The sequence below is a fragment of the Sciurus carolinensis genome, chromosome 13, assembly GCF_902686445.1.
Source record: "Sciurus carolinensis chromosome 13, mSciCar1.2, whole genome shotgun sequence".
Lineage (NCBI taxonomy): Eukaryota > Metazoa > Chordata > Mammalia > Rodentia > Sciuridae > Sciurus > Sciurus carolinensis.
In genome coordinates, this window is record NC_062225.1 from 36,650,003 (window position 1) to 36,666,271 (window position 16,269).

General features: G+C 35.9%; 1 protein-coding gene across 1 annotated transcript in view; it reads left to right on the forward strand.

Moving 5' to 3' along the window:
* LOC124962941 (dynein axonemal heavy chain 6-like) overlaps positions 1 to 16,269 on the forward strand; it is a 292,982-nt gene that overhangs the window by 32,311 nt on the left and 244,402 nt on the right. The window contains 4 exon segments of the mRNA XM_047522202.1: positions 225 to 348; positions 8,226 to 8,394; positions 8,826 to 8,942; positions 13,475 to 13,675. Coding sequence (XP_047378158.1) covers positions 225 to 348; positions 8,226 to 8,394; positions 8,826 to 8,942; positions 13,475 to 13,675 — 611 coding nt within the window.

The window sequence follows — 16,269 nt, forward strand, 5'->3', positions numbered from 1 at the left end:
TTCCTGTTAAGGAGAATGTTAACAAACTATCTGTATTTTTTTTCTTGAATTGAAATTGATTTGATAGGAAATTCTTTTGAATAGTTAGACTTTTTTGTAGGGTTGTAAAAGCTTTGTGAACCAAAGGATTTTGTTGTTTTTACATTTTATTTGTCCTTTCTTTGAATGCATATTTAGAGAAATGGAATTTTTACACAAAAATTCTTGTCTTCTGTTGTTCTTAGATAAAAACACAAGTGGTATGGGTTTCAGTGATGTGCTGTTTGAGTTGCCTACTTGTGGAGACTCTGAAAAAATGACATACACCGAACAGGCCAGCAAAAGGCATCATTGCATGAGGCTGACATGGTAAATGATTAGATTTATTTTAAGATAAATTAGATCATCCATCTTGCTCAAGTTTCATTGAAAATTATACCTTGGAAGATGAGGGATATGTCAATTTATATGACTGGAGTAATTATCAAAACATCTTATGTCCTACTCAAATATGTACAATGAAAAGTTAAAACCAAAATATAGAATTCTGTCTTGGAAATGAACATTACCTTTTTTAAAAAAATTAAACCTTTCACCATAGAATTCCCTAATAGTTATGAGAATTTAGGGAATATGGTTGCCTAAATCATGCCCCAGAAACCCATCCCTCCAACTGCTGCTCATCAAAGTAGCTGTTAGGACAGGCAGGCTGATAGAGCAACTCCTGAAGTAAATCAAGTTGTGCGAAGAAGTCAGGCACACAGATTTGTGAACCTCCTCAAGTATGTTGGGAAGGCCTGCTCCATCCTGTTGGTCACTAAGGAAGTATGGCACACAAAGTTCCACCCTGTCCCTAAAGCATATTTTGCAACTGGTAGCCAGGGAGGGAAGTGTTCCTCCTAGCACCTCACCAGGGGACTCGATATTAGCATTAGCTCTGCCATCTGCTTACCCAGCTGGATCTTGAACTTGACTATTTTAGAGTTTAGATTTTGCATCATTCTAAAGCTTCATAATTACAAATCACTCTTATAAACAAAATCACCAAAGATTATCTGAAAAGTTGTCTGTGAAACTATAAAGCATTGATCATTATTATTTGGTGTTCACTAACTTAACCCAAAATTAAAACCATTTATTTAATATGCCTTAACTGTGTACCCTTTTATATATGAAAATGTCTGTAGTCATGAAAGTCCATGAAGCTATCCCAAAGACCACCATCAGGGCCTAGAGACATAGGAAACCCTAAAGCTCTACTTAGCAAACCAAAAAGTTATTCTAAATATAACAGTTGTTGTATGCGTTAGGTTTTTCTTTAAAACACCTTTAAAAAATTGTATGACCTTTTGGCAAGATGAACTAGGTGCATTTTTCTTAATAGCTATATTTCTCATTAAATAGACTATTGAAAAGTTAGAACCCCTAGATACATTGATGCTGCATATTTGAATATAATTGTGTTTTATTTTATTTTTTTTATATTTACACTTTTATAGGATAACTACAATAGGCCAATTCATAGAGACAGAAGGTAGGATGGTAGTTGCCAGGGGCTTTGTGTAGAGGAGAAAGGGGGGTTAGTGTAATCAAGACAGTTTTCCTTTGAGAACATGAAAAAATTCTGGAGATGTAATAATATATTCATTACCTTCTTAATTGTATGCTTAAATGATAAATTTTAAGTTATATACCCTTTTTACCATGATTAAAAAATGAATATCAGCATAGCAAAATGTTAATGTGTGAATCTAGGTGGAGGTTCATGCGAGGCCACTATTATACCTTTTTTTGTTATACTCTTGTTGCAGCTTTCCTGTTGTTTTGAAATTTTTTTTAATTTATTTTTATTGTAAACAAATGGGATACATGTTGTTTCTGTTTGTACATGGAGTAACAGCATACCATTTGCATAATCATACATTTACATAGGGTAATGATGTTTGATTCATTCCGTTATTTTTTTTCCTTCCCCCCCACCCCTCCCACCTCTCTTTCCCCTCTACACAGTACCTTCTTCCTCCATTATTGCCCCCTCCCACCCCCCATTATGTGTCATCATCCGCTTATCAGGGAGATCATTCATCTTTTGGATTTTTGAGATTGGCTTATCTCACTTAACATGATATTCTCCAATTTCATCCATTTGCCTCCAAATGCCATAATTTTATTATTCTTTATAGCTGAGTAATATTCCATTATATATATATGTTTTATATATATCACAGTTTCTTTATCCATTCATCAATTGAAGGACATCTAGGTTGGTTCCACAGTCTGGCTATTGTGAATTGAGCAGCTGTGAACATTGATGTGGCTGTATCTCTGTAGTATGCTGATTTTAAGTCCTTTGGGTATAGGCCGAGGAGTGGGATAGCTGGGTCAAATGGTAGGTTCATTCCAAGTTTTCTAAGGAATCTCCACACTGCTTTCCAGAGTGGCTGCACTAATTTGCAGTTCAACAGCAATGTATGAGTGTACCTTTTCCCCCACATCCTCTCCAACACCTATTGTTGCTTGTATTCTTGATAATCGCCATTCTAATTGGGGTGAGATGGAATCTTAGTGTAGTTCTGATTTGCATTTCTCTTATTACTAAAGATGGTGAATATTTTTTCATATGTTTGTTGATTGCTTGTAGATCTTCTTCTGTGAAGTGTCTGTTCATATCCTTAGCCCATTTGTTGATTGGGTTATTTGCATTCTTCGTGTAGAGTTTTTTGAGTTCTTTATAGATTCTGGAAATTAGTGCTCTATCTGAAGTATGAGTGGCAAAGATATTCTCCCACTCTGTAGGCTCTCTCTTCTCATTGCTGATAGTTTCCTTTGCTGAGAGAAAGCTATTTAGTTTGAATCTATCCCAGTTGTTGATTCTTGCTTTTATTTCTTGTGCTATGGGAGTCCTGTTAAGGAAGTCTGATCCTAAGACAACAAGTTGAAGATTTGGACCTACTTTTTCTTCTATTAAATGCAGGGTCTCTGGTCTGATTTCAAGGTCCTTGATCCATTGTGAGTTGATTTTTGTGCAGGGTGAGAGATAGGGGTTTAGTTTCATTCTGTTGCATATGGTTTTCCAGTTTCCCCAGCACCATTTGTTGAAGAGGCTATCTTTTCTCCATTGCATATTTTTGGGCCCTTTGTCTAGTATGAGAAAATTGTATTTAGTTGGGTTTGTGTCCATATCCTCTATTCTGTACCATTGATCTACCTGTCTATTTTGGTGCCAATACCATGCTGTTTTTGTTACTATTGCTTTGTAGTATAGTTGAAGTTCTGGTATTGTGATACCCCCTGTTTCATTCTTCCTGCTAAGGATTGCTTTAGCTATTCTGGGTTTCTTATTCTTCCAGATGAATTTCATGATTGTTTGCTCTGTTTCTGTAAGGTACGTCATTGAGATTTTAATTGGAATTGCATTGAATCTGTATAGCACTTTTGGAAGTATGGCTATTTTGACAATATTAATTCTTCCTATCCAAGAACATGGAAGATCTTTCCATCTTCTAAGGTCTTCCTTAATTTCTTTCTTCAATGTTTTGTAGTTTTCATTGTAGAGATCTTTTACTTCTTTGGTTAGATTGATTCCCAAGTATTTTTTTTTTTTTTTTGACGCTATTGCAAATGGAGTTGTTTTCCTCATTTACCTTCAGCTGTTTTGTCGCTTGCGTATAAAAATGTTTTAGATTTATGCATGTTGATTTTATAGCCTGCTATTTTCCTGAATTCATTGATGAGGTCTAGAAGTATTCTGGAGGAGGTTTTTGGATCCTCTAAATATAGAATCATGTCATCCGCAAATAGTGACAGCTTAAGTTCCTCTTTTCCTATTCGTATCCCTTTAATTTCTTTGTTCTGCCTAATTGCTCTGGCTAGTTTCGAGGACAATGTTGAATAGAAGTGGTGAAAGAGGACATCCCTGTCTTGTTCCTGTTTTTAAAGGGAATGGTTTCAGTTTTTCTCCATTAAGAATGATGTTGGCCATGGGCTTAGCATAAATAGCCTTTACAATGTTCAGGTATGCTCCTACTATCCCTATTTTTTCTAGTGTTTTGAGCATGAAGGGGTGTTGTATTTTGTCGAACGCTTTTTCTGTGTCAATTGAAATAACCATATGATTCTTATCTTTAAGTCTATTGACATGATGGATTACGTTTATTGATTTACGAATGTTGACCATCCTTGCATTCCAGGGATGAACCCCACTTGATCGTGGTGCACAATTTTCGTAATATGTTTTTGGATACGGTTTGCCAATATTTTAAGAATCTTTGCATCTATATTCATCAAGGAATTTGGTCTAAAATTTTCTTTCCTTGATGTGTCTTTTCCTGGTTGGGGTATGAGGGTGATATTAGCTTCATAGAATGAGTTCGGTAGGGTACCCTCCTTTTCTATTTCCTGGAATACTTTGAGAAGTATTGGAGTGAGTTCTTCTTTGAAGGTCTTGTAGAACTCAGCTGAGAATCCATCTGGTCCTGGGCTTTTCTTGGATGGTAGATTTTTAATGGCTTCTTCTATTTTATTGCTTGAAATTGATCTGTTTAAATCGTGTATGTCCTCCTGGTTCAGTTTGGGAGGAGCATATGTGTCTAGAAATTTGTCAATGTCTTTGGTAGTTTCTATTTTGTTTGAATACAGATTTTCAAAGTAGCTTCTCATTATGTTCTGTATGTCAGTGGTGTCTGTCGTGGTATTTCCTTTTGCATCATGTATTTTAGTAATTTGAGTCTTCTCTCTCCTTCTCTTTGTTAGTGTGGCTAAGGGTTTGTCTATTTTGTTTACTTTCTCAAAGAACCAACTTTTTGTTTTGTCATTTTTTTGAATAGTTTCTTTTGTTTCAATTTCATTGATTTCAGCTCTGATTTTAATTATTTCCTGTCTTCTACTACTTTTGCTGTTATTCTGTTCTTCTTTTTCTAGGGCTTTGAGCTGTAATGTGAGGTCATTTAGTTGTTGACTTTTCATTCTTTTCTGGAATGCGCTCCATGCAATGAATTTTCCTCTTAGTACCGCTTTCATAGTGTCCCAGAGATTTTGATATGTTGTATCGTCGTTCTCATTGACCTCTAAGAATTTTTTAATCTCCTCCCTGATGTTTTTTGTTATCCATGTTTCATTCAATAGCATATTATTTAGTCTCCAGGTATTGGAGTAATTTCTCTTTTTTATTTTGTCATTGATTTCTACTCTCAGTCCATTATCATCTGATAGAACACAAGGCAGTATCTTTATTTTTTTGCATTTCCTAAGGGCTGCTTTGTGACATAACATATGGTCTATTTTTGAGAAGGTTCCATGTGCTGCTGAGAAGAAAGTGAATCTGCTTGTTGATGGATGGAATATTCTATATATGTCTATTAAGTCTAGGTTATTGATTGTATTATTGAGTTTTATGGTTTCTTTGGTTGGATTTTGTTTGGAAGATCTATCTAGTGGCAACAGCGGTGCGTTAAAGTCACCCAGAATTATTGTGTTGTGGTCTATGTGTTTCCTGAAATTGAGAAGGATTTGTTTGATGTACAAACAAATGATGTATATTGTTTGGGGGATTAATATTTACTATTGTCATGTCTTCCTGATTTATGGTTCCCTTAAGCAGTATGAAATGTCCTTCTTTATCCCTGCTGACTAACTTTGACTTGAAGTCCACTTTATCTGATATAAGGATGGAAACCCCCGCTTTTTTACTGAGTCCATGTGCGTGGTAGGTTTTTTTCCCATCCTTTTACCTTTAGTCTGTGGATATCTTTTTCTATGAGATGAATCTCTTGCAGGCAGCATATTGTTGGGTCTTTCTTTTTAATCCATTCTGCCAGTCTATGTCTTTTGATTGATGAGTTTAGGCCATTAACGTTCAGGGTTGTTATTGAGATATGATTTGTATTCCCAGTCATTTGGCTTATTTTTGGTTTTTAAGTTGGCTTGGTTTCTCCTTTGAATGGTTTTTCTCTAAGGTAGTTCCTCCATTGTTGTTTTTCATTTCCTCCTCATGGAATATTTTGTTGAGAACATTCTGTAGTGCAGGCTTTCTATTTGTAAATTCTTTTAACTTTTGTTTATCATGGAAGGATTTTATTTCATCTTCAAATCTGAGGGTTAGTTTTGCTGGGTACAGGATTCTTGGTTGGCAACCATGTTCTTTCAGAGCTTGAAATATGTTGTTCCAGGCCCTTCTAGCTTTTAGAGTCTGGGTTGAGAAGTCAGCTGCTATCCATATTGGTCTCCCCCTATATGTAATCTGATGCTTTTCTCTCGCGGCCTTCAAAATCCTATCTTTATTTTGAATGTTAGGCATTTTCATTATAATGTGCCTTGGTGTGGATCTGTTGTGATTCTGTGCATTTGGTGTTCTGTAAGCCTCTTGTATTTGATTTTCCATTTCATTCTTCAGGTTTGGGAAATTTTCTGATATTATTTCATCGAATAGATTGTTCATTCCTTTGGTTTGTATCTCTGTGCCTTCCTCAATCCCAATAATTCTTAAATTTGGTCTTTTCATGATGTCCCTTAGTTCTTGGAGATTCTGTTCATGATTTCTTACCATATTCTCTGTTTGGACAACGTTATTTTCAAGATTAAATATTTTGTCCTCATTGTCTGAGGTTCTGTCTTCCAAGTGATCTAGTCTTTTGGTGATGCTTTCCGTTGAGTTTTTTATTTGGTTTATTGTTTCCTTCATTTCAAGGATTTCCATTTGGTTTTTTTTTTTTTGAGAATCTCTATCTCTTTGTTGAAATGATGTTTTGCTTCCTGCAGGTGCTCTTTCAGCTTATTGGTATTATCATTCATTGTCTGCATTTGCTCTCTTATCTCATCCTTTGCTTTGCGAATCATCTTAATCATGTATAATCTGAAGTCCTTTTCTGACATTTCTTCTAACATACTGTCTTTGGATTCTATTAATATAGAATCTAGATTTGTTTGGATCATTTTCTTCCCTTGTTTTTTCATGTTGTTCATGTATCTTCCCCTCTAGCAGTGCAGATCTGGGGTATTGCAGATTTCCCCCTATAGGCTTATAGTGGCCCTATAGGTTTCCAAAACCCTTTCTTTAAGGGGAGATCAATATTAGCAGTGCCCAAATCAAACACTGTGCAATCCTAGACCACATAGCCCCTATGGGGACAATAACAAAATTGTCATAGTACACAGAATGAGTTCAAATATTATCTTTGGTAAAACAAACAGGTTTGCAATAAGGTCTGCAGTTTCTAATGGAGGACAAAGAGGATGCAGAGGGATGTAGAATGTGGTTGTTAATGGGATAAGAAAAGAATATACAGAAGTTCTAGAAAATAGAAAGGGTGAGAGTGTAATCAAAAGAAATTGGATGTTAGCATGCAAAAAAGGGAGAAAGAGACTCTGAGGGAACAGGTAAACAAAAGGAAAAGAGAGGAAGAAAAGTAAAGAAATAAAAACTTAAATTTTTTAAAAAGGGGAAAAAAGAAAATCTACTGTGTAACAGTCATATACTAATGAAACCTCCCAGTGTTCAGTAGCCTGATGCATGAGAGGTACCTGACAGTGAGCTTCAAGCCTCCGGCAGGCATCACAGGATGGGATTTGCCCCACCCAAAGATCGGAGCTACGGCTTCTAGGATTATCCAAGATGGCCGCTCTGGCTTTGAAATGTGTTGGCAAATGGGGACCTGCAACTCAGGGGTGGACGTAGTCAGCTGGAAGTCCTGGAGACGGGATGCAGTTGGTCTGGCAGGGGTCCTGGACATCTGGTGTGTTTGGTGTAGTTATGGGATCCTGGAGGCCGGGTGCAATCAGTCGGTCTGGGGTCCGGTGATAGGGCGCAGTCAGTTGGTCTGGGGGTCCTGGTGGCAGGGAGCAGTCAGTCTATGTGAGGGCCTGAGGCAGGGAGTGATCGGTTTGGCTGAGGTATCCTGGAGACGGGGCTCAGTGTCCAGCCAGGGGTCCTACGGTGCCTGGCTTTTGTCTCAAAATGGTGGCAGCCACGTATAATTAAACCTGTAGGTACTGTAACAGTGAATTTCCAGGCAACAGCAGGCAGCTGGTGCTCCCCTGGCGGTCGGTGATCAGTTTCTATAATTGTGTTTTAAAAGGAAGACTGTCCAAGAAAAACTCTTCTGGACTATAAATCTCTGATACTGTTATATAATTAGATCACAAGTCAAGGAGAAATTATATTTTAAAATTTAAATTCTTGATTTAGAGTCACTATGAAAAATATATAGTGAGTATAGAAAACTGAAACAGTATTTGCTTTTCTTTTCAAGCTTTATCTATCTAAATGATTATTTAATTGAGAATACGCTGCATGTCTTAACAGTAAATTCTACTAACTCTCTTCTGAATTATCTCACTGATAAACTGAAAAGAACACCTTCAGCAGATGTCATTCAGAAATGGATTACTGAGGAGAAGCCTGAAGTCACTGACAAAAAGGTATATTCAGATCAAATTAAAATTCATTATCAATACTTATTGAGGAGTGCTAACTATAAATCATGCTATTTTCTGTGTATTAGAAAAATAGAGAAATTTGTTTGAACATATTTCTATTGAAGTATTGGTTATTAGTATTATTTCTATTAAGTATATGAACTCCACTCCTATTTAAATATTACCAACTTTGTTGTATAAAACATGTATACATGTTTTCCCAATTTATTGTTTACTTTCCATTTTGTTGATAATGTTTTTATTGGACAGACATTTTATGATACTATGTCATCTTTCAATATTTGTCTTTTTTCTTTCCACATGCTATGATTATAAATTCAGCTAATTATAGAAACTTAAAGTTTATATGTCTTTGTCTTACTTTACATCTTGGTACTAATGTCTTTATAACACTGCAAATGTGTTCACTTTAGGGGGCTCCTGTGATAGAAAAACAGGAAGAAGATGAATCTCTCATCCCCATGTTCATCACAGAACTGATTTTGACCATTCAGTCACTACTCTTTGAGCCTTCATTGGAAGACTTCCTGGTGTGTGCTTCTTCATACATAATATACAATATTATATATAATATATAATTTCTGTGTAATAAACACATTTTTGGAAAATGAAGCAACTGCTTTACCATTAAAAGATTGGCAGAACTGCAGTTGTCACTCCTCCAAAAGCGAGAAAGCATTGCTCCTTTACAGCATTTCCTGTACATAAAAACTGTCTAAAAGTATAGCACATTTTCTTTAACTTGAGGCAAATTAGGGGTTTGGTAAGGTACACCATTGGGTGGACATGTTCTATATAAACCTTAGAATGCACAATAGGCATCCCTCTAACAAGAGTTCAAGAAATCATTCTCAAAAACACCATTTTTGAAATCTTTTCAAAAGCATTCTACATCTGAGGTAATTTCATAGTCTTAGTCATTTATTGCTCTGTAACAGATTACCACAAATTTTGCAGTTTAAAGCAACCACTATTTATCTCAGTTTCTGTAGGCCAGGAATGTGGACACTTGCTGCTTAGCTCATCCTCTGCTTTAGGACCTCTCCAGGTTGCAGTTCATTTGTCAGCCAGGCCTGATATCTTTTTTATCCCATGCTTGACTGGGAAGGATCCACATCTGAGTTCCCTCAGATTGTTGGAAGAATATAGCTCTGTGCAGCTACTGGACTAAGGTTCCCATTTTTTTGCAAATGTCAGCCAAGCCCCCTTTAGTCCCTTGACATATGACCCCCTCTATAAGCAGTTTATAACATAGCTCTTATCTCTTCAAGGCCTATTAGAGAATTCCAGGAAGCCCAATTTCTCTTTTGAAGTCTTTCCCTTGATTCAATCAGGTCTACCCAGGAGGATCACCTTTTTGATTAATTCAGAATCAGTCTATTTTGGACCTTGATTTTATCTGCAGAATCTTTCTAACTTTGCCATATAATGTAACCTAATCCCAGGAGTTATATCCCTTCATAATCATAGGTCCATCCACACTCAAGAGCAGGGCATTGTACAGGTGTGTACACTGGTGGGAAGGAATCTTGGGGGTCATCTTATTTTGTCTGCCACATTTGTGTACCTGTGTAGATTAGTAAATCAGTCAGTCCTTATTTTCTGTTGTTAGCTGGTATACTGTAGTGCAAAAACAATAGTACTCAGGATCTGTAGATTTTAGTCTTGGCTTTACAATATAATAAGCACCCTGGGTTCAGTTTTTTCATTTTTAAAATGAGAAAGCAGATGAGTTCTTGGGTTGCCTCCTCTTCCAGTAGTCTATGATTCTGTAATTTATGAGATAGAATATTTTAAGACATTTACAATGACAGACAGACTGATAAGCTACTGGTGGCTGGAACTGCTCTTGGGAGGTCCCAAGCAGAGAAGGACTGAGCTCTCACATCTACTGACCGCAAGATTCATATTCTTCACCTGGGATGCAGGTAACCCCATGTTGCAGGTGACACAAGGAAACTGTCCCCTGCAAGCAGTTTGTTGTCTTTACTCCCAAGTGAGAGTCCTCAAAAAACTCCACACCCCTCTAATTTTTCTGTTGTAAAACTCTGCTCCACATATAGTTATTTTTAATTCCTACAAATGACTGAGCTCTAGGAGTAATCAGCAAGTTTGTGTGTTCCTATCAGTGTAAGATTTTACTTCACATACCCAAAATTGAAAGTGTAAATAAGACTTTCATTCATGAATTTTCTCCCCCCACAATTATTTTAGTCATTAGCATAAATCATCTCCATCTGGTTATTTTAAACATACATGCATATATATAGGGCTTCATTTGAAGGAAATTATATGCTTTTTAAAAGAAATTTAATAATGACTCACTCTTCCTATATCTTTATTTATTTTTTTGTCATGCTGAGGATTGAATTCAGTACCTCACACAGGCTAGGCAAGTACTCCACCACTGAGCTACAATCCCAGCTCAGAAAATTATATGCTTAAGTCATGATACTTAAATTGTTCTTGCTTGGGTTACCAGTGTATTAAATACTTGATTCAGTATTTGCTTTTCAGTTCTCATCTTGTTGTGTTTGACAGATCTCCTATTGCATGTGACTCCGTTTACTGCTTTTGCCTCCTGAAATAGACTCTTGGTTTAATTTCCCTTGGTTCTATTCTTGACCTTTATTTTTTCTTTCTCAGCTTTCTTTCAAGATCTTTTTTTTGTCAGCCGCTTGATTAATGCTATCCTAAAGTGTTCCCTCCTCTTCACACACTATGAATTTTTCCTGGGTGCTCTTTTCTGTGCCTGTTTGAACTTCTAGGATACTGACTCATAAATATATATTTACATCTAGTACTTTTTTTCCTAAGCCCCAGACACAGCCATCTGGAAATAGCCACCAAAATGTTCCATGATCAACTCCAAATCACCAAAATTAGCTAAACTTATCTACTTCTTCTAAAACTTGCTCTTCCCACCCTATCTCCATCTTAATGAAAGGCACTATTCAGGTACCCAGAGATCTGAGATATCTTAGATTCTCCCTTTGCTCCCTGAAGTCAAGTCACCAGGTTATATGTAGAACTTTAGTTGCTCTCTCAATCATAACCTTATCATCTCTATCTGGCCTGACATAATAGTCTGTTTTGATTTGCTTGTTTCTCTTCCTTCTAATTCATTTTCCACATTTCTGTTAGCAAGTCATTGTCATTGGCAAAGTTAATCATGTAACTTTTCTGCTTAAAATTTCTCCATTACCTATGGTAGCATTTTTCAAAGAGGGCTCTGTGAGATTTTGCTGGTATTATATGAAACAAGGGGTTATGATACATTTACATATTAGCAGATGTGAAAGTCCTGTTTAGCAGGTCCTAAAAAGACTCTTGTTTCCTCAGTTCTTGTCTTGAAATAGTTCAGTCAAGAGAATTAGAGAATAAGCACAAAGAGTTTATTTAATTTAATGGAGGTAAGCTCCAAAAGGAGCCTTGCCTCCCTGTGGAACAGACCCCTGCCCAGAGAAGAAGAGGCCTAAGGCTTTCCACAGGGAGAGTTTTGTTTTGTTGGTAGTGGGGATTGAATCCAGGGGTGCTTTAACCAGTGATCTATATCCCCAGTCCTTTTTATTTTTTATTTTGAGGCAAAGCCTCACTAAGTTGCCCAAGATGGCCTCAAACTTGTGATCCTCCTGCCTCAGCCTCCCAAGTGACTGATTACAAGTGTGCATCATGTTGCCTGACTCCACATAGTGGATTTTTATATTTGGTCTTGGAATCTCCTTCCTCTTGTTTTATGAACTTGCTGAGGTTACTGCAGTTTGGAGGCCATGACCTAGTGCCCTGTGCTGGTTTCATGTGTTGGAAAGTTTATATTAGTATCCCACCTAAACCTACCCAGGTTTTAGAACCATAATAAATTATAGAGAATCAGGGTCTGCCAAATGACAGTACCTCTATGTATGTTTCAAAGTTGGAAGTCCCTTAAACTGGTTAAACCTGGTTCTTCTAGTTTAAGAAGGTAGTACCTGACCAAGAAGGAGGCAGGTTTTAGGAGGAATTTCCTGTCCTCTGAGGGAGAGTTATTTTTCATCACCCTGGGTGGAGTGAGCCCTATTTTTCCTTCCCCCACCTGCCTGCTTACATCTACCTGTCTGCCTGCCTGTGTTAACACATCTGCTGCATACTGTTTCTCCACACTAGCTCTGTACTCCAGCACCTCTTGGTGATGGCTCCTTCACACACAATGATAGAGAGAATGGGACTTCTAGGAGTTTGGTACACTGGGCAAGCTCTAACTCATCTTTTAAGATTCATTCACAAAGTACTTTATCTAATTTTCTTTAAGGTATACCCATAACTTTTATAACCATACTAGTAGTTTTGAATACTTAAGTATAATTAGTTATTATTATGAGTTATGCTGCAGTGAATGTTCTTCACATAAATCTTTGTTTATATGTAAAAGTTTTTTTCTCTCAGGTTATGTGTGTGTGTGTGTGTGTGTATATATATATATATATATATATTTTTTTTTTTTTTTATGGTACCAGGGATCGAACTCAGGGACTCACACATGCTAAGCAAGTCTCTGTACAGCCTCAGTCCTAGATTTCTAAAATAGAAATTACTACTCAAACAACAACCTCTTCCCCCCACCCCACAATTCTCCTCCTCCTCCTTGCTAGTGTCTTGCTAAATTGCCCAGGCTGATCTAGAATTTGTGATACTCCTGCTTTAGCCTCTGGAATAGCTGGGATTACAGGCATAGACCACCCACCATGCACACATAAGCCCTCCTCTCCCTGCCAACAATCTAAACTTATAGCCCTTCCTTAAAACTTTCTTTTGACTTTCTTCTGACCCTTTGGTGTTTTGTTCACACTTTGAATGTGGATCTCATCATAATGTATTACATTTTTTTAAATCTACCTCTTTCTCAATTAGAAAACTATGTGTCCTAAAAGCAGGACTATGTTTTCCAATTCATCATATGCTCAGAATCAACACAGCATCTGACGTGGTTGATTGAGTTATTCATGTTTATTTTAGTAATTCAGAATATTCATAAATGTAATCATCTGTATATTTACATTTATGTTTATGCTTTTCTCTCTAACAGGATGGTATTTCAGGTTCAATTAATCATTTTCAAAACACTGTGTTATCAGTTCCAAATCTTGTGCCTGATACATATTTTGATGCTTTCACCAGCCCTTACATTAACAACAAATTTGAAGAAAAAACTTGTGGACCTGGGCCAAACTTATCATCTGTGTTTGATGATGATAAGAATTTTCACACAATTGTCTTTCAAATAAAGGTAAATTTACTTTTACTAAAACTATTTTATATTTTCAATTCTTAAGAAATTGAGTAATATATTTTCTTCCTCTCTCATCTTTAAATATTTGTGAAAATTGGAATAAACATAATCTCAACATGGCAAAATTTGAAAATAATGTTGGTATCTTAAAAATTGCCCTGTTAAGCAAGAAATAACTTTTTAAAAGCATTAAATTATCAGGGAAAACAGTTGCACATCATTAGCAATCTATTTGCATGTGTTTCTAGTGAAGCAGTAATGACTGTTGAAAATCCTAACAGACACAAGCAGAACCTGGATGACTTACCAGTCAATACAATCTTTTTAACTGAAGTCATTTCCTATTAAATGTTTTGTGCTTTATAAAAGTATAATGTAATTATTTGAAACTCATTAGAAATGTAATAGTGTCTCTCTATAACTCTTCAAAAGCACTATCTCAAGTATACTTGAAGAATTTGAACATAGCATTTCATATACTAAAATTTTCAACTTAAGTGCCCCAATTTTTAAAAACAAAAGCACATTTACAGAAGATTTGATGTGAAAAGGGAAGAAGCAGCACTGCTCCTTGGTTTGTTTCTTCCCTGGATCTTTGGGTAATCCAGTCTCTATGGAAAACAGGAATGTGGCCCTTAACGCAAATTCTATTGCCTTTTCTCCTTGGTATGCAAGTGCCACTATAATTTTGAATCTTAAAATCTACCTATTTGTCAGTCATAGGATAACCATTTTACATACAGCCTTGTGTAGCTTAAAATTAACATAGTGTTTAAATCTGTTCATTTCATAAAGATATCATTGTAGCTATCATGGTATGATTTTATTTTTCAAATTATTATTTTAATTTTACAAATCTTTGGAATAGTGTGATTCAATACGTGTGCAATGATCAAGTCAGGGTAACTAATATTTCATTCTTCTTAAATATTTTTAAAACTTTTGGTTGACACAGTAATTATACAATGTGATTTTTCAATACATGTATATAATATGCACTCATCAAATCAGGGTAAAATAAACATAATGTATTCAAATTCAAATTAAACATAATATATTCCATCCTCTACTGTTTCTACACCTACTTGTGATAGAGTTCTTATTCCCAACTGCATTGTCAATCATAAATTCAAAATCATAAACTCCTATCATCTGACTTTGTCCTCCTTTCATAATTTTAACTTTGCAAATTATCTTGACTAATTCCAAAATTTGTCCTAGATTGTGGGTTCTTTTCCACTAAGTACTGTACTACAGAGGGTATTCCACAGATTTGTTTCATTCACTAACTACCAAATCATCTGACCTAATAACAAAAAGCCAAAATACTTTTGTGTTTATCAACTTTTTCTTCCTTAGTCAATTATTTTCCTTTAAAGGACTGGTTATAACATTTGTGATTACAAATTGTATTTCCAATTTGGAGGAGCCAAAATTAATGGCAGCTGTCTGAATATTATTTATCCCACGCATCCTCCAAGAATAATGACCTTCAGAAAAAAAAAGAAATAAAGCTAAGCAAATTTTATGTCATATCAAAAGCCAGAAAACAGAGAATACACAAATGTCATATTACCTTTGAGCAGAAATTTATGCACAAATAACAGTGAGTTTTCTTTCCCATGCCCTTGCCACAAACTTTTGCAGACAATGAGGTCAGTCCTTTGAAAATGTATGAAAAAGAAGCAGGGAGCAAGCAGTTGACCTGAGGTTAAGCTAAAATCACAGCCAAAAAGAAACCCACCCTACATGCAAAAATGACTTTTAGAAAGTGTTGGTAAATCAGAGCACTGACTGCAGGAAAGGGACTTTAAAGGGCAATTATTCAAGATGGAATCATTTCTGGGGTAGAAAATAAGTTTAAAAAGGAAGAAGAGGCATTATCTGAACGTTGGGTGATGTAGAGAAAATAAGGCAATTAATAAAAATGCAAAATCTGGAGGATAAACAAGAACCAAAAAATCAGAGTGCACCCAGATCTTTCCCTACCACCATAAAATAAAATAGCATATTTCTCTGACAGAACAAAATGCCCTTGAACTATAATCACTTCACATCCATGAGTTGAAAAAATTCATAAATAGATTTGATACATGCAAAACTACTCTGAAGAGAAAACAGAAAGTAAGAATTAAGACTGCTGATGAATATTCTTCTCCCCCAACCCAACCATGAAACTAAAGCAGCACCACACACTGAAGTAAATATCCTCAGAAGCATTTGAATATATGGAAGACCACATTGAATCAAATATTCAAAATTAAAATAGAAATGAACAAAAAGACAAAATTATCTCAGAAATGAAGACTAAAAGTTTAATATGAATATAAAGAAATTACAGGAAAAAAATAATGATATAGAAGACAGGAAAACAACCAAGAGAATGAAAATAAAGAATAAGTACAACACATAAGTAATTCTAATGGAAGACAGGCAAAATATGTAGCCTACATAATTGGAGTTGCTGCAGGAGAAGAACAAGGGCATCAAGCAAACATAACTAGTCCTTGAAAAGAAAATTTTAATCTATTTTTTGAGGGGTGGTGGTACCAAGGATTGAACTCAGGGGCACTTGGCCACTGAACCACATC